General features: G+C 40.0%; 2 protein-coding genes across 3 annotated transcripts; both read left to right on the top strand.

Moving 5' to 3' along the window:
• Positions 1-8,013: 8,013 nt before the first annotated feature.
• tsfm (Ts translation elongation factor, mitochondrial) lies at positions 8,014-11,961 on the top strand. Its single transcript, XM_034223795.1, has 6 exons — positions 8,014-8,141; positions 8,410-8,559; positions 9,023-9,151; positions 9,652-9,774; positions 10,128-10,209; positions 11,052-11,961. Exons 1-6 carry the CDS (start codon positions 8,094-8,096, stop codon positions 11,444-11,446), a joined length of 927 nt encoding a protein of 308 aa, XP_034079686.1. The 5' UTR covers positions 8,014-8,093; the 3' UTR covers positions 11,447-11,961.
• Positions 11,962-12,208: 247 nt separating this feature from the next.
• On the top strand, positions 12,209-16,610 carry myl6 (myosin, light chain 6, alkali, smooth muscle and non-muscle). 2 transcript variants are annotated; one of them, XR_004569747.1, is made up of 7 exons: positions 12,209-12,323; positions 12,591-12,618; positions 13,992-14,135; positions 14,766-14,939; positions 15,460-15,537; positions 16,242-16,415; positions 16,446-16,610. XR_004569747.1 is itself a non-coding variant. In XM_034223796.1 (6 exons), the coding sequence occupies exons 1-6, from the start codon at positions 12,321-12,323 to the stop codon at positions 16,268-16,270; spliced, it is 456 nt and encodes a 151-aa protein (XP_034079687.1). In that variant the 5' UTR covers positions 12,209-12,320; the 3' UTR covers positions 16,271-16,610. The 2 variants fall into 2 exon arrangements, 1 of the variants encoding a protein (XP_034079687.1); XM_034223796.1 differs by having other exon boundaries at positions 16,242-16,610.
• The last annotated feature ends 597 nt before the right edge of the window (positions 16,611-17,207 follow it).

Here is a 17,207-nt window from a genome sequence, read left to right as displayed (position 1 = left end):
GAAATGACTGCTATCGTGTCAGCAGCAGGACCTTAGCATAGCCTATATATAGGATATATATACAATATATACAAATACACAATATTGGACACAGACTATAAAGTGCACAAAGTTTCATTCACTAATGAAAGTCAAACACATGTTTGTTTTCACTGTTTTATTGTGTGCCTGTCGCGATAAGCAATTAATTGACGTATCGTACGATAAATAAAAATGAAATCGATAAATTGCCATTTACATGAGGATGTGACTAGCAGTTTGAAAGGATGTACTTGAATTATTATTATATATTATCATTATGTCAGTGGTCTAAAATGGTCATACAACGGTGCCGACAATATTATCGTTTATCGCAATAATTTCCGGGAAAATGTATCCAACAAAATGAATTATCGTGAGAGCTATACATGAAACACACACACACAAACAAATCTACAGACTTACTCCAAACTGCCAAATATATTAATTAACACACTCTCACTCTCATACTCTTTGACTCTATTTTGGCCTAGTAGAACAATAAGCAGCAGACTTTTACTTTTTTATCATTTCTACTGGTTCTTAGATCTGAGCATGCGCAATATGGGTCGGCAGTTGCGAGAGAGTATTTGTGTTGGGTAACCTATGGTAGGGCTAACCCATACAGTGGTGGGGCTCATGTCAGTATTTGCAATGTAATTACATACACGCTCCCCTTGACAGTGAAACGCCACGCGTGAGGTTTAGATTATTTCCCTGTCTCAATCCAAATTGAACTGTATGAAATAAAAAGGCACATTTGTCTTGTAGTAAATAAAAAGGGCGACCTGGAGCCAATCCTGCAATCTCTCCACAGGTGAAAGAGTTGGCATGCTGAAAACCCAACCCCTGCAGGGGGGTCTGGGGGGATTCTCCCCCAGGAGATTTTTTTTGTTTTAGTTTTGAAATAGGTTACTAACATAAAATACACATTCTGGTAGCCTACTCTCTTGGGAAGAAAAATAAATAAATCTATTGACATATTTAAAAAAGTAATGCCATTTTAGTTTTTTGTTACTTTGTTCTGAAAGCTGAACCTGCTTCTCCTCACAGAGAGAAGAGGGAAGAGGCTGTGTGAATTACTTTACATTGTGGATAAGGGTGGATAGGCCCCATTGTTCTTTGTGTCAAAATGAAAGACAGCCCACACACCTATCCAGGGACGTGCACAGACATTTGGAAGGGCTATTGCTCTAAACTGGAAAAAGGCCCCCCCCCCGAAAAAAAAAAAACATAAGACCTTTTTTTTATGTAAAAGAAACCAAATGATTATTACATCAACTAAATTGAACAGTAATTCACATCTCATAACAAAATAAGCTAAGGCGACTACTTGCATTCGGTGACTTAATTTCAAAAATGAAAATCAGGGACATTTTTTGTTTTGCGGTCCATACAGTATCTCATTAAAATATCTAATGTTAGTAACTATTAAAGACAAAATGGGGACAATTCTGTTCTAATGTAATTTGACCATTGTAACTGCTGTGCAGTCCAGACATACTGATAAAATAGGGCCTCTAACCAGGGGTTAAATTGGGCCGGGGCTGTCCAGGGCTGTCCGGGGCTCAGCCCCGGCACATAGGACGATGCTCTGACGTCATCGCCCTCGCTCATTTGTCATTTGTTTAAGCCATAATGTCAAAACATCTCTCGTTCTTAATATAGACTTTATTTAGGGTCGATATGTGTTGACACACACACATTTAAAATAGCAGATCTCTGTGACAGGATATCGTTTTTCCGCTTAGTGAACGTGTGTCTCTGCTCCGATCAGGAGCTGCAGCACCGTGGCTCCTTCGTGCAGAGAATCTGCAGCAGTGTGTGTGTGTGTGCGCAGAGAGTCTGCAGTGGTACCGCCAAACCCCCGACCCGTCTTGTAACACGGAGCCCGTTTCCTACACCATCAGGGCCGGTTCTAACCAATTTGTTGCCCTAGGCGAGATTTTAGCTGGCGCCCCCCCCTGCCAGAAAATCGTTCAGTAGAACAAATAAAAGTATCCAAGGAATACACAATAGAATATATAAAAAATAAATGAAAAATCTCTACAAAAGACCAATGCACTACAAAAACAGAAACGTATTGACATAAGTCATATACATCAAAGGCTTCAAATGTATTCAGTATTATATGAACATGTTTTAATTGGGGTGAGGACATCACATCCTCTAGGGGGGTCCGGGGGTATGCCCCCCCCGGGAAGAAATGTTTGAACATTTAAAGTAAAATTCTTCAATCTGGTGCACTTAGAGCACACATTACTAGAGGCCTGATCTAGGGGGTACTCTAACGGCCCGTCCACACAGCGGCGTGCGTTGAAGCTTGCCGGCGGGCGTGTCTGAAACTCGACCAACAACCAATCACATGAATCTCCCGCCCCTGACATACAAGCAGCGGTTTGATTGGCTAGAGCTTGTACTGGCATATGATTCGATTGGCTGACGCTTCTGCCGTGGCTTAAAAACTTGAACATTGCTCAACTTTTGAAGCGAGCCACGCCAGCAAAGTGACGTCACCCCATTCAAAGTGAATGGTGAAGCTTTCAACGCACGCTGCTGTGTGGACGGGCCGTAAAACACCCATATGAAAAAGATTGGTTTACATTTTAATAATCAAATAAGTATGTGAACATAACCAATAGCAAATAAATGCCACTTATTTTATTTTTGTTGTTCATTCATATCTTATTTTACCTAGTTAACATTTATTTATGCATATTTTTGTATCTCTCAAGTTTTAAACAATATTTTTGGTTTACTGTCCTATAGTATACATTGAAATGATTTCAAACCTGTTTACCCCAATAATTATAAAAGAGTGCCTTGGAAATATGTGTTTACATAAATTGCATTTATCTCTCTCGCTCGATCCCACACCCACTTTGGCTGTGAGCTGCGGACGCCTGATAAGCCAACACCCCCCACTTTCATCAATTACAGTGCCTATCATACAGGGCAAATGAAAAGTGTAACCCAGGGTGAAAAGGGTGTTACCTTGACTTAATTATGAATTAAGGCCTAAAATTAGGATGAGCGCAAACAGTGAAAATGTTTTTTTCCCTCCCAGATCTGGCGCCCTAGGCGACCGCCTATGTCGCCTATGCCAAGAAGCGGCCCTGTACACCATGCTAAATATGTCTGCATAAAGCTGAGTTATGATCGGTCATAATAACACAGAATTTGGTGATGATTAAATAGTTTACAGTGAGATTTACTCCCATACTTTTGGCCATACTCATGCAGCCCTACAAATGAATTGAGATTTCCAGACAAATGTTCTTTAGCAAGTGTGCAGAGCAGTGTTGATTTAAAAAAGCAATTTGAAGGTTGGATATTTGTAAACCTTTTTTTGTGTATATATATATTCATAATTTAAGATGTAAATGAATTCCAGTTTATTTGTAGTACTTTCTATTTTTATTTTTGACATTTGGTGGCATCAATGTCTGCATTTGATACAGATAATGGAGCAGTTGCTTTAGGGCCACAGTGTAGGCCTATATCCCTTAAGGTCAAACAATGAGATCCTCGATCATGTTGATTCGGCCACAACAGAAAAAATAAAAATAAACTCTCGCTCTCTCCAGAGGGGCAGGTCAGCCAAAAAGGCCAAACGGGCCGTTGCCCTGGCAACATTAGCCCGTACCTGTGCACGTCCCTGCACCTATCAATCATCAAACCGTGGGGTCTTATTTCATTACGTGTTGATTTCTATCAACACGTAATGTTGTATCGATGTATATAGAGATGTACTACAGCAAAAGTATTCTCCGTCGGGACTTCCTGCAACAACACCACGCCGTTATCTTGATTCTGATTGGCCAGAAGACATTATCAAAGATGTTCTATTGAGAAGACGATCACTACCTGACAAAAGTTTTCAAAACCGTTTCTAGTCTTCGGTATTCTTGTTTTTGGCGTGAGAATAGTTTGGGCAGCGTGAGAGCGTGAGATTGAGAGTGAAAGCGTGTGTCACACGCCAGATGCGTGAGAGTTGGCAACCCTGTCTAAAATGGTCATACAACGGTGCCGACAATATTATCGTTTATCGCAATAATTTCCGGGAAAATGTATCCAACAAAATTAATTATCGTGAGAGGCTGGAGTAAGTCTGTAGATTTGTTTGTTTGTGCACACACAAACAAATCTACAGACTTACTCCAAAACATATATATTAATTAACACACTCTCACTCTCATATACTCTTTGACTCTATTTTGGCCTAGTAGAACAATAAGCAGCAGACTTTTACTTTTTATCATTTCTACTGGATCTTAGATCTGCGCATGCGCAATACGGGTCGGCAGTGGCGGCTCCGGAGTATTTCTGTTGGGTAATCTATGGTAGGGCTAACCCCAGTGGTGGGGCTCAAATCAGTATTTGCAATGTAATTACATACACGCTCCCCTTGACAGTGAAACTCCACGTGTGAGGTTTAGATTATTTCCCTGTCTCAATCCAAATGGAACTGTATGAAATAAAAAGGCACATTTGTCTTGTAGTAAATAAAAAGGGCGACCTGGAGCCAATCCTGCAATTTCCCCACAGATGAAAGAGTTGACATGCTGAAAACCCAACCCCTGCAGGGGGGTCTGGGGGGATTCTCCCCCAGGATATTTTTTGAAATACTAACATAAAATACACATTCTGGTACTCTCTTGAGAATAAAAATAAATACATCAGATTATTACACGACATATTTAAAAAAATGAATGCCATTTTAGTTTTGTGTTACTTTGTTCTGAAAGCTGAACCTTCTGCTCCTCACAGAGAGAAGAGGGAAGAGGCTGTGTGAATTACTTTACATTGTGGATAAGGGTGGATAGCCCCCATTGTTCTGTGTGTGATTGATTGATTGAAAAGTTTATTAACAGCTTGTATATTGGGTACAGTACAGTACAGCTCAAAACATACAATTGTTAAGGGGATGCAGACCAGAGAAAGACTTTCGTCTTGTTTACATCAGGGTCCCCCATTTCCAATTCATCATGTCATTTAAGACATATAAGACATATTTGACATACAGATGGCTTATTTACAATTTACATACAGGTGGTTTTTTACATACAGATTGCTTATTTACAATTTTCATTTTAGATTTTGTTCTAATACATCCTAACCGGACATTTAAGACATACCAAGTCTACAGATATACAGTTAGTAACAGAGTCTAAAATGCGAGTATATACATAGATGGGGGGGGGAAGCTGTCCATTGAACGACAGGTTGAGATTTGTACCATTACCGGGGCCAGTTTTGCAATGCTCTCCCCCGAAGGTGCTCTTTAAGAGAGGTTTTGAAGGTAAGTATAGTTTTACTTTCCTTTACAGTTGTGGGAAGAGCGTTCCACCTTGATGTGGCATAATTGCGAAACGTGTATTCCCCCTTTTTTGTGCAAAATCTGGGTTTCACATGATTTGTGGAGCTCCCTCTGGTGTTATGATCATGGTATTCCTTGACCTTTGGGAAGAATTTTGACATGTACATGGGTACCATAGAGGTGTAGTGGATCTTGTAGACCAGGCCCATTGCAAGTAGCTGTACTCTGTCGTCTACTCTAAGCCATCCTAGGTTGTCAAAGTGGGCAGAGGTGAGGTGGGTTCTAGATGAAAGGTCAAGCAGTAGTCTGACCAGTTTATTTTGCGATGTTTGAAGTTTTATTTGTAGCGCCTTGGAGGTGCTATGGTACCATGACGTGCAAGCATAGTCATAGTACCCTTGAATGAGTGCTCCTGCCAGAGTTTTCAGGGTGTTTTTGTTTACCAGAGAGGAGATCCGGTATAGGAATCTAGTTCTTTGATTTACTTTTTTTATTACATTGGATGCCATTTTGTCACAGGAGAGGTTTGCCTCAAGAATAGATCCTAGGTATGTAATTTCCTTCTTACTTGTGACAATAATGTCGCCCACTGCAACTGAGAAGTCGTCGGATTTGCTGAGATTATGTTTCGAACCGAAGAGAATGGACTCTGTTTTACCCAGGTGTAATGATAATTTATTATCGGCGAGCCAGGTGCAGATTCTGCCGAGCTCGGAGCTGAGGGTTTTTTCAACCTGCAACCTGTTCCTGTCAGAGACCAGCAGGGCTGAGTCGTCCACGAACAGGAACAAGTTGCAGTCACATGCTGATGACATGTCATTTACATAAATTAGGAACAGTAACGGACCTAATATGCTTCCTTGTGGAACACCACAGCTCACTGGGAGGGGGGGGGGGGGGGGGGGGGGGGGGGGGACAGAGTACCGTTTACCTCCACCATCTGTTCTCTCCCCTCCAGGTAGGATTGCATCCAGCTCACCGATAGTTTATCAAAACCAATTGCTTTTAGCTTGTCAATCAGAATGGGGTGATTGACAGTGTCGAAAGCCTTTTGTAGGTCCAGCATCACCATGCCGCAGTACAGTGTCAAAATGAAAGACAGCCCACACACCTATCAATCATCAAACCGTGGAGTCACTACCGTGACTCAAACCGTGGAGTCACTTTCATTAAGTGTTGATTTCTATCAACACGTAATGTTGTATCAATGTATATAGAGATGTACTACCGCAAAAGTATTCTCCGTCGGGACTTCCTGCAACAACACCACGCCGTTATCTTGATTCTGATTGGCCAGAAGACATTATAAAAGATGTTCTATTTAGAAGACGATCACTACGTGACAAAAGTTTTCAAAACCGTTTCTAGTCTTCGGTATTCTTGTTTTGGCGTGAGAATAGTTTGGGCAGCGTGAGAGCGTGAGATTGAGAGTGAAAGCGTGTGTCACACGCCAGATGCGTGAGAGTTGGCAACCCTGCATAAAGACGAAACTCCTCTCCAGAAGTGAGACGCCGCCGCCGCCATCACTGTTAACTGATTAACTGCTACCAGCTGAGGACTTACTTTCCTCTTCTTTGAAAAAAATGTTGTTATGTCCATGTTGTCTGGGGAGAAAACATATCAAACCAAGAGATCGTCAGCTTTGATTTTCGCTGTATTAACCATTTCCTGAACATTTGGTGTGTGTGCCTTACCTCCGCTACCGGCATCGCTTCATACAACAGATCTGAGCTGTCCAACTATACGACACTCCTTGAACATGCGCGCGCTATGTGAGAATCTGCCTTGGTACAAAGTAGCAGTGAAAACATGGAACGGCGTTTCATTGATTTGGGCATTCTCTCAATAAGCAAGTGGAATGGATTTGATAGTGAAGCACTGACACAGCGCTCTACAAAGTGCGGCGAGTGGGAGAGACCGATTCACGGACTTTCCGCAAAGTAAAAGTGGGGGGGTCTAAACTAATCATTTGAAAAAGTGGGGGGGACTTGTCCCACCCTCATATAATGGCTGCGACGCCCATGGGCTATGGTAGGTTATTGGTTATGTTCACATACTTATTTGGTTATTAAAATGTAAACCGATCTTTTTTATATGGGTATTTTAGAGTTGTACCCCCTAGATCTAGTCTCTAGTAATTCTGCTCAAAGTGCACCAGATTGAAGCATTTTACGGGGGGGCATTACCCCGGACCCCCCTAGAGGATGTGACATCCACCTGCCAATTAAAACATGTTCATACAATAATGAATACATTTGAAACCTTCTTTATATATATAACCAACATGTCAATACGTTTCAGTGTTTGTAGTGTATTGGTCTTTTGTAGAGATTCTTCATTTATTCTTTATATATTCTATTGTGTATTGCTTGGAGGGGCGGAGGACCAAATCATAATCTCGCTAAAATGTCTAGGGCCGGCCCTGATACAGTTCAAACCCCAATGCAGTCAGCATGTCGTTGTGTCCCTGAGCAAGACACTTCACCCCAAATTGCTCCGATGGGGATTGCCCACAGTATTGAGTATGTGAGTCGCTTTGGTTAAAAGCGTCTCTAACAAGTAACATGTAATGCAATGTATACTGTATGTAGCCTACCATGTGAGACAGGCTATGAGCCCTCCCGCTCTGTAGGGGGCGCTGAGCAGCGATAAGAGCCTTCTCACAGTCTGTTTGACGCTGCGCGGTTTCCGTACACAGCGTGGATTCAATGACACTGAGCTTTCAGAAGTCATTTCAGTCCAACAAGGTTTAAAGATGTCGTTTACCTTTTTATTCAGAACAATTACAAGAGACCTTGCAAAGGTGAGCACAATTAGCTTTACACTAAGTCTTATTTGTATCATTTTACCTAAAGCTCGACCTGTCATTCACTGGTGTGTTGGTTAGCTTCATTACTTTCTGATTTACCGGCTTAACATTACTGTGCCAGTCTCAATGTGTTACCTCGCTAATATATTCTTAATTCATGTTTTATCTGATATCACTCTTGTTAGACGTCTCGCTGTAATATCTACTCAATAGATCAACTGGATTTTTGAAGTTATGCAATTCTCCCTTCTGTCATCTTCAGGTCAATACTTGCCATATACAGTCACTACACACAGGTCTCCAGCTCCTTGCAGCTGATAAATCCCTGCTGATGAAACTGCGGAAAAACACCGGCTACACTTTCATTAACTGCAAGAAAGCCCTGGAGAAGTTTGATAATGACATGGCACAGGTAACCCACATCTCTCATCCTCTCTGCACAACAATATCTGTATGTTGTCTTCTGAAACTACTATATTTGTGAATGTGTTACTGATGTTAATGTCTATGTATATACTCGCATTTTAGACTCTGTTACTAACTGTATATCTGTAGACTTGGTATGTCTTAAATGTCCGGTTAGGATGTATTAGAACGAAATCTAAAATGAAAATTGTAAATAAGCAATCTGTATGTAAAAAACCACCTGTATGTAAATTGTAAATAAGCCATCTGTATGTCAAATATGTCTTATATGTCTTAAATGATATGATGAATTGGAAATGGGGGACCCTGATGTAAACAAGACGAAAGTCTTTCTCTGGTCTGCATCCCCTTAACAATTGTATATTTTGAGCTGTACTGTACTGTACCCAATATACAAGCTGTTAATAAACTTCTCAATCAATCAATCAATCAAATGTCCAATCTTTCAGGCAGAGACCTGGCTGAATGAGCAGGCGCAGAAGGAGGGCTGGAACAAAGCAAACAAGCTGGAGGGTCGCAAAGCCAAAGAGGGGCTGATTGGCCTGTTCATGGGAGATAAAGCTGCAGTTATGGTGGAGGTAAGGCCCGTGATATAGTGCTTAAGGATGCATTATAAATATTTCTACATGTATTTTCTTAATAGAAGAATACTTTTAGATTATTTGACTCTTGAGAAACAAGCCAAAAAAAATAACCCTACCTCTGACGTTTTTAACCAAGCTACATTTTGAGAATCAATGATTTATTTGGTGGGATTTTTATGTATTTAGCATTAGTGTTTTTAGTGGGTGAAATCATAGGGTCGGATTGTTTTAGAGAGGAGTACCTCTGGAGATAATTTGTCTCCTGGTAAAAACCTACTGAACAATGAACGCTGAAATAATTCTAACCGGTAGAAGCACTCTCAAACTCTGTCTTTTGTCATTCTCTTAAATAAGTGATCCCCACTTATAGATAACAACATATTATGCTTTTAATTACAAGAAGCATCAATACTTAAATTGATCACTTTCTAGTTTGTTTGATGTAGTTGCATTCAGATATATCCGTCTCTTTTCTTCTTGTGCGCTTGGTGCAGGTTAACTGTGAGACAGACTTCGTTGCCCGCAATGAGAAGTTCCAGCAGCTGGTTAAGGAGGTGGCGCTTGCAACCTTGGCTCACCACCGGAATAAAACACAAAGCCAGGGCGGATATGTGAAGGTAAAACCACATAGTAACTTCAGGAGCTCTACTGTCATGTCGTTTTCTCAAAATATGTAAATCGACACATACAGAGGCCTAGTTGTCTGGATGAGCCTTTTATGAGAGAGATGCAAACAGCAGGACACAGGCCGAGCACAGGCACTGCTCAATACATCTTCATAATTACAAAGTTATAAGTATTGCAAGTACTTTACATAAATACACACTGCTTCATCTGCATACTACATTTTGGTGTTTTATAAGCAATTTTTCATATTGACTTCTTAAATATGTAAAGGTTATACTGTACATGGTAAGGCTGTTTTCTTTGCCCTGCTGTAATGCTGCTTCCATACATTGTTTGTTTCCAGAGTGTCCTGGTAGGCGATGAGTTAAACAAACTCAGCTTGGAGGCAGGAGCTTCACTTTCTGACAGGGTGGCTCTCACAATAGGTCAGTAAGAAAATGTTTCTTTAATTATCTCTAAAACACTGTTGTCTTGGTTTCAAACACATATACCTCCTCGGTCCCTCTACTAGAATTTTAAGTTTTTCTTCAATTTGGGTTTACGTGAGCAATGATGGCAGTATAAAACCTAATTCGGAAATAAAGTTAATGTTTTCTTGTAAGTTTGTTTCCATGCATGCTTTACATTCGAAACATTGTTGGGCATAAACAACCACATCGTATAACACAACTGAGAAGTGTGAGAGGGATTGTGACAGATTTACAGTCACACAATATCATTGAAGTTTTGTTAATATACCAGATGTTAAGTATCTACAACTTATCATCAATTAACAGCAAAAAAAAGAACAAACAAAACATCCTTTGACCTATACTTTAAATATTCCATAACACTATCAAAACTATTCTTTACCACTGACCCCCATTGACACAGACTCCTAACTCCCATAGTCACTATGTGTTACATTAACGGTAGTGTCCCATTAACCGGCATCTAGTGACATGTTTGTGTCCTTCCTGATTCTCTATACTGTAAACCTTTGCATATTCATAGGACTATTTTGCACATTCCTTACAACACTCACACTTTTATTTATTTGTATCTTTTATAGTACTTTTTACAATAGTTTGAATATTATTTCTATATTTGCTCTTTTTTTACATTTTAATTCCTCCTACTGTGTTTATGTACGCACCATTATACACCAAAGCCAATTCCTGTCATCTGTAAACCTTCTTGGCAATAAACCCGGTTCTGAAGTAAAACACGTTTTGCTGAAATCAGTATATTTGCGGTTTGTAAAACATGTTTCCCTCTTTCTCCCCAGGGCGCCTCGGTGAGAACCTGTCAGTGCGGCGGGCGGTGGCGGTGGGTGTCCCGGCTGAGTGGAACATCGGCTCGTACGTTCACGGTGGTGTGAGCGGCCAGACCGAGGTGGCCATGGGTCGGTACGGCGCCCTGGTCGTGTTTCAGGGAGGAGAGGAGGGAGCGCAGGAAGTTCTGGGGCGTAAGCTGGGACAGCACATAGTGGGAGAGTCCCCGGTGTCCCTGGGCAACATGGATGACCTCCCCTGTGGGGAAAGTGAGACCCGCCTGCTGCCTCAGACCTTCCTGGGAGACCCCAGCAGGACCGTGGCTCAGTTCCTCAAAGGTCAACAGGCTCGAGTGCTGGACTTTGTCCGATTTCAGTGTGGCGAGACAGCCAGTGAAGAAGCCAAATGAAGAATGAGAATTTATCTAAAAGGATTTGTCATGTGTCTTAATTAAACATGAAAATGAGATGCCCATTTATCCAACAGTTACACAGTATCCGTGTGAATTACAAAGATATACATATATATACATATACAGGTCAACCAACAAATTACCAATCCAACAATAAAATGTGTTTGCTTTTCTTGGAAATCTTTGTCCAAATGAATTTGTTTGTTTAAATTGTTTTGAATTATAAGACTTGTTTTTAATCATGGGTCAACCTGCTGACATAATTTACATATTCTTATGTTTTCTTAGTTCCTTCTATCCTTGTGTGTATTTATATGTTGTTGAATTCAAGAAAATTAATCAATTTGACCTCTGAGATGAAGTGGAGTGAAATTATAAAGTAGCACAAGTAAATGCAAGTAAAGTACATTACCAAAAGAGTTGTATTTAATAATTGGATTTGCTTGAAGCTAAAACTAAATGTAACAGTACTATTTCTAAGATTACTTTTATTAAACGGTGTGCCAATTGATGTATTTTCTTTTTTTAATGAACCATTTTTTAATCAAGGGAAATTGGACACAGACATGGAATCCTTCTGTCAATGGTAGAAGAATAACGTTGTAGTAAAATATTATCGATATTGTATAAAATAAACACATGAAAATGCTTTAAATCATAATAAACTTAATTAAACACAACATCATTGTAAAAAGGGATGGTGGGGCATTTTGTTGCTGCACTCCAGCAAAAATGCGAACTATGCAACTGTGAAAAGGAGGACTGTGATTGGCTGTTGCAATATAAACTGCAGTGACGTCATCGTTGATGTAGTGTCCTCCTCATTATTTGAGAGACCCTCGCCCGTCTGTCATCACAGCCACAAACAGACATGGTGAGTACAGATATTTCGCAGACTAATTCATAGAAATAGCTAAAATTAATAGATTCGTAATAAATGAAATTACGTTGTTCTTCATTCAGAGATTTTGAAGCGAGTCGCACAGTTAACGTTAAGCTAGCTGCGTATCTGCTGGCCTGCTTCTCTCTGTTTAAGCCTTTTGCCACAATCCTTGTCTGTACGCTGGCTCCAATGGAGGATTAACTTGAAGCATCTGAATAACGCTAACAACGGTCTGTTTTTTCTTTTTGTCTCCTCCAGTCTGATTTCACAGAGGACCAGATTATGGGTGAGTTTACATCTGATTACCAAAAGGGATTTCTCTTTTTTATATAATATATTAGGTTATATACACATACCCTGTCGTAGCATTTTAACAAGCTTCATGAATTCGTCCATCTGACCCTGTAGTTTGACTACTGTCTCTGCAAATCGCTGGACCCCTTCAGGTAACTCTGACTGACTGGGATAAAATAACATTTTTTCTAACCGTGTGAGGTTCAATGCTTGTCACGACTTACACCTGGCAAATACCATCTGAATGTATCACAAGCAGTAAAGAATATCCTACCAACCAGTTTCAAACATGTCAGCAGCAGTCATAAAAGTGTAGACAGTTTGTGTTTTTGTAGCCATATACAGTCTATGATTTTAGCAGACAGCACAAGGATCACTTCATGTTGCCAGCAGGGGGCGCTATGAAAATGATTTAAACTAGTCTTCAGATTAGTCGTTTTCCTCATGAAATTTTACATTTGGAAAATATGGGACCATGTTGAGTGCTACAATAAGCCAGTCTACTTAGTCCATACACCCAATGGATCATGGTGTAGGCTCAGACTTAAAGGCGTGGCATGTGTCACTAAAACTATCCTTTTGTGGCACTAAAACAGTTTGTCAGAACATAGTATGCATGAATGATTCAGGTCACCAGCTACGTGTTGTTTAACATAACAAGTCTTATTGGAGTTGGAAACAATTGGTGCTTTTAAGAATAGCATTTCTCCGACAACCCCCACCACCCACAGGCACAAGAGCTGCTGCAGGCAATGAGTGTTGTAGATTATGTGATAAAACACAACACAGCATATTTCAGTTTTTCCTTTAAAGTGGGTCAGCTGTTGATCTGATGCAAAGTAATTCCCTGGACAAGAAAACCTACTAGCCTATGTAAAGCTGCTGATAACATTACATTAAATGTTATTTGGCTTTCAATTTTTTCTAAAGCGACTTACATACACTTACCATGTAGACATGTAAAACAGCAGCAATTTGAGGATAAGTATTTTACACTAACATGTTGACGGCAGGGAAGGGATCAAACCCTAAAACCCCTGATTGGCAGACGTGACGGCATCATTAACTGACCGAAGTACTTTAAATAGGTGCTGTGTTATTGTTAGCAGCACATTGCTATAATGCTTTTGTTGTTGTTAAGCAGTTTAAACTGATAGGACTCTTTCCTACACAGAAGTGCTCCTGCCATGCTACTACAGAAAAGAGTAGACTTCATTACATGTCTCACTGTCAAATACAACACTGTTATTCAATGAAATTCCACATGCAGTGTTTTGAGCCCTTTGGTGTTGTGCATATGTGTTTGTGAGTAATGGTATTTTCAGCTAAACCTGACTTCTACCTCTCTACCTGTCTCCATATCAGAGTTCAAGGAGGCCTTCCTTCTGTTTGACCGGACGGGTGAGGGGAAGATCACCTACAGTCAGTGTGGGGACGTGATGCGGGCCCTCGGACAGAACCCCGTCAATGCCGAGGTGCTCAAGGTCCTGGGAAACCCCAAGCTAGAAGGCAAGGCTCAACTAAAATAGACCATTTCATCTTTCTACATTATCGTTCCCAGTTAGGTCGGATGTTGTGTAATCATTATAGCCCCATTATATGTGCTGAACTTCCGTTTTGGGCTTGTTTAGGTATTAGCATTTATTTTATTTTTGATGACCCATTAAAGCCTTTCATATTCACTACACAAATACGGCCTCTTTTTTTTTACTCTGTAAGGTCTGTATGAAGGTCTGTATGAAGGTCTGTGAAAGGTATGGTATTTTGTATATTTAAAATCAATGAATATATAAGGTTTTTTTGCAATCCATGAATTGATGCATACAATTAGTTAGAGACCATCTTGTAATGGGATCATCACCCAAGCCCCTTCCATACTCATGCCCCCTATTGAAAGCACCTTGCACCCATCTGAAATGTCAACAACATATTTCTAAACTTTAATCTTGCATGTTCTGAGGCTATAACGTTTGACAATATCTGTCCACCTACAAGCAGACATGTAAACACTTATGTTGTACAAGTATTTACATTTTTCTTCCCGAACGATCTTACTGACAGCCATACTAATACACACCATTTCATAAGAGCTCTAGAGTTGTTTTAAATTAAACAACATTATGATTCATTCCCCTGCAGAGATGAACTACAAGATGATGGACTTTGAGCAGTTCCTGCCCATGCTTCAGGCCATCGCTAAGAGCAAGGACCAGGGCTCCTTCGACGATATTGTAGAGGGTCTGCGAGTGTTTGACAAGGAGGGAAACGGCACAGTGATGGGAGCAGAGCTGCGCCATGTTCTCACTACACTGGGTGAGTCAAGAAAAACCTGCAAAACGAGAAGATCTGTCGATGATCCCGATCTCGCTGAGAGGACCCATGTCTGTCCGTCTTATCTCCAAAGTGAAATCCCTACAGGCACTTATCTGTGGCAAGAACTTTGTAAACAAGCTGGCTGTTTTTATTTCATCTTATGGCCCTCTGTCTATGATTTTCTTTCATGGCATCCTATACTTTACTTTTTGTAACTTTCTTTAACATATTATACTATAAATGTATTGACTTTTTGAATGATCTTCTATTGACATTTTGCACCAGGACGTTTTTTACTTTGTGACAAAATATTACTTTTTCTATGACTTTTCTGCTACATACTAACATAACCAACACATTTATAAATACAACAAATAAAATACTAACTATGACCTTTTTTCACATTTGTACATCGTATATACTAGGATTTTAGTACCATCTGATACTATTCCCTTTCTCTGACTTTTTGATGACACTTTTATCACATCTTATGTGCATTGTAATTCTTTGTTTGTTCCAGGTGAAAAGATGTCAGAGGAGGAGGTGGAGACTCTTTTAGCGGGACATGAAGACGCCAATGGCTGCATTAACTATGAAGGTAAAACTGCACAGTGTATGAAGACACTCTTAGACTATTTGTTTTCAAGTACTTTACTGTTCAACATGAACATACACTACTCTTCTGGATAGTCAGAAAACAACTAAAGCCATTGTGTTTTTGTCTCATATGCTCATTAATCCGTGGTCTCGTTCCAAAGCATTCCCCCTCTTCATGTCCTCTAGCTGAGCAGAGTAAGAGCAGATCCCTAAAGCCTCCTTAACTGCCTGTATCAGGGAAGCCCATCACTGCTCAAGGGCTTCACTTTCAGCTCGAGAGTGAGTGAGTTCCGAAACACGTTGTAACATGCCGAGGGAGCGCAGTGTAGCAGGTTTACTAACAACAACAGATGTGTTGGTCAGACTCAGTCATTCACATAGGGAGATGTGCTATTAGTGGCAGACGACCTGGCAAATAAACGTTCATTCCTTAACCAGAAGAGTAATGGACGCTTTGCAAACTGTTTCAGAACTACAGCCCATGCACTGAGAATAAGATTCATTGTAGCCATTTCTGTAAACAATTGTGTTGACTGATATAATGATTCAACTATAGCTTTCTTAAGCATCAGAGCCTTTCATTCAGACATTGGAATCAGGACCAGGAAGGAGAGACCTTGCATCCCCACTAACAGATGTTTTCTGTGCAGTTTGTTCTGACATTCTTCAGATGAAATGCTGATGTTGTTTCTCTTCTCCTGACAGAGCTCGTCCGGATGGTGATGAGCGGTTGAGGATTTCAGAAACACACTTCCAGCTTTAATTTTATTCCTAAATATTTTTGTATTGTTTGACCGTTCCATCCAAGTCACCCTACCTCCAACAAGTCTGTCTTTTTCTTTTTTTGACATCTTATTTTGAAAGTGCCTTTTCTGTCTAATGTGAAGAAACCCTCTCATTTTCAGCCTCACAGGTTCAATCGGCACGAAGGTCAATTATTTTACCCGTTCCATTTTAGTTAATCAGCTCGTCTTGCTGTCAAGTTTTCTGTTGTTTTCTTTTCATTTGGATGGCTATGATAATGTGACATGTTACACCTAACAGTGTTGAATAAATCCTGCTTTCCAAACAGTCTTTCAGTCTTTGAGTCTTCAGCTTGGGTCAACTATTTTTTTATAGGTTTTAAATCACATAATAACAAGATATTATTGGTAAAATTGGAAAAAAATATATAAAAATGTATACTTGAATAAGTAGAATAATATGTATTAATATATAAACATATTTGATGTATTGTTGGGTAGTTTGATCTTCTGTCCTGTGAAAAACACGTATCTAAAAGCTTTCATGAGCTCAGAAAAACTGCCATCTTTTCAGCTTTGTGGTGATACATGTTCCAGCTGCTAAAAAAAGCTTTTGAAATCGTTGATTTAGCTCAAGAAGTAGAAACATTTTCTGATATATATAAAGGGACACATCGTCCTTCATTTGATTTGAAATATTCAAAATAAACACGCCCGAACTAGAGATACAGCACATGGTCTCCATTGGATAGGAGATGGGAGAAAGATGTGTAATCTGAAAGGAACTAAAGCTAATAAATGTAGTTGAGTATATTATTTCCCTATGAGATGTAGATCGGTAGAAGTGTTAAGTTAAAATGGAAAATAATGAAATAAGAACAAGTACCTTACGTTTGTGCATAAGTAGTGCTTGAGTAAATGTACTTAA

The sequence above is a fragment of the Gymnodraco acuticeps genome, unplaced genomic scaffold (genome assembly GCF_902827175.1).
Source record: "Gymnodraco acuticeps unplaced genomic scaffold, fGymAcu1.1, whole genome shotgun sequence".
Classification (NCBI taxonomy): domain Eukaryota; kingdom Metazoa; phylum Chordata; class Actinopteri; order Perciformes; family Bathydraconidae; genus Gymnodraco; species Gymnodraco acuticeps.
The sequence above is the reverse complement of the archived record's forward strand: the minus strand, read 5'-3'. Positions and strand labels throughout refer to the sequence as shown.

What these genes read in the sequence shown, in the direction of transcription:
- tsfm (XM_034223795.1), top strand. Translation starts at nt 8,094, where the DNA reads ATGTCGTTTACCTTTTTATTCAGAACAATTACAAGAGACCTTGCAAAG. An exon ending in TTGATAATGACATGGCACAG is followed by an intron (nt 8,560 to 9,022) that starts GTAACCCACATC and finishes CCAATCTTTCAG; the next exon opens with GCAGAGACCTGGCTGAATGA. An exon ending in AAGCTGCAGTTATGGTGGAG is followed by an intron (nt 9,152 to 9,651) that starts GTAAGGCCCGTG and finishes CGCTTGGTGCAG; the next exon opens with GTTAACTGTGAGACAGACTT.
- myl6 (XM_034223796.1), top strand. An exon ending in GGGAAACCCCAAGCTAGAAG is followed by an intron (nt 14,136 to 14,765) that starts GCAAGGCTCAAC and finishes ATTCCCCTGCAG; the next exon opens with AGATGAACTACAAGATGATG. An exon ending in CCATGTTCTCACTACACTGG is followed by an intron (nt 14,940 to 15,459) that starts GTGAGTCAAGAA and finishes TGTTTGTTCCAG; the next exon opens with GTGAAAAGATGTCAGAGGAG.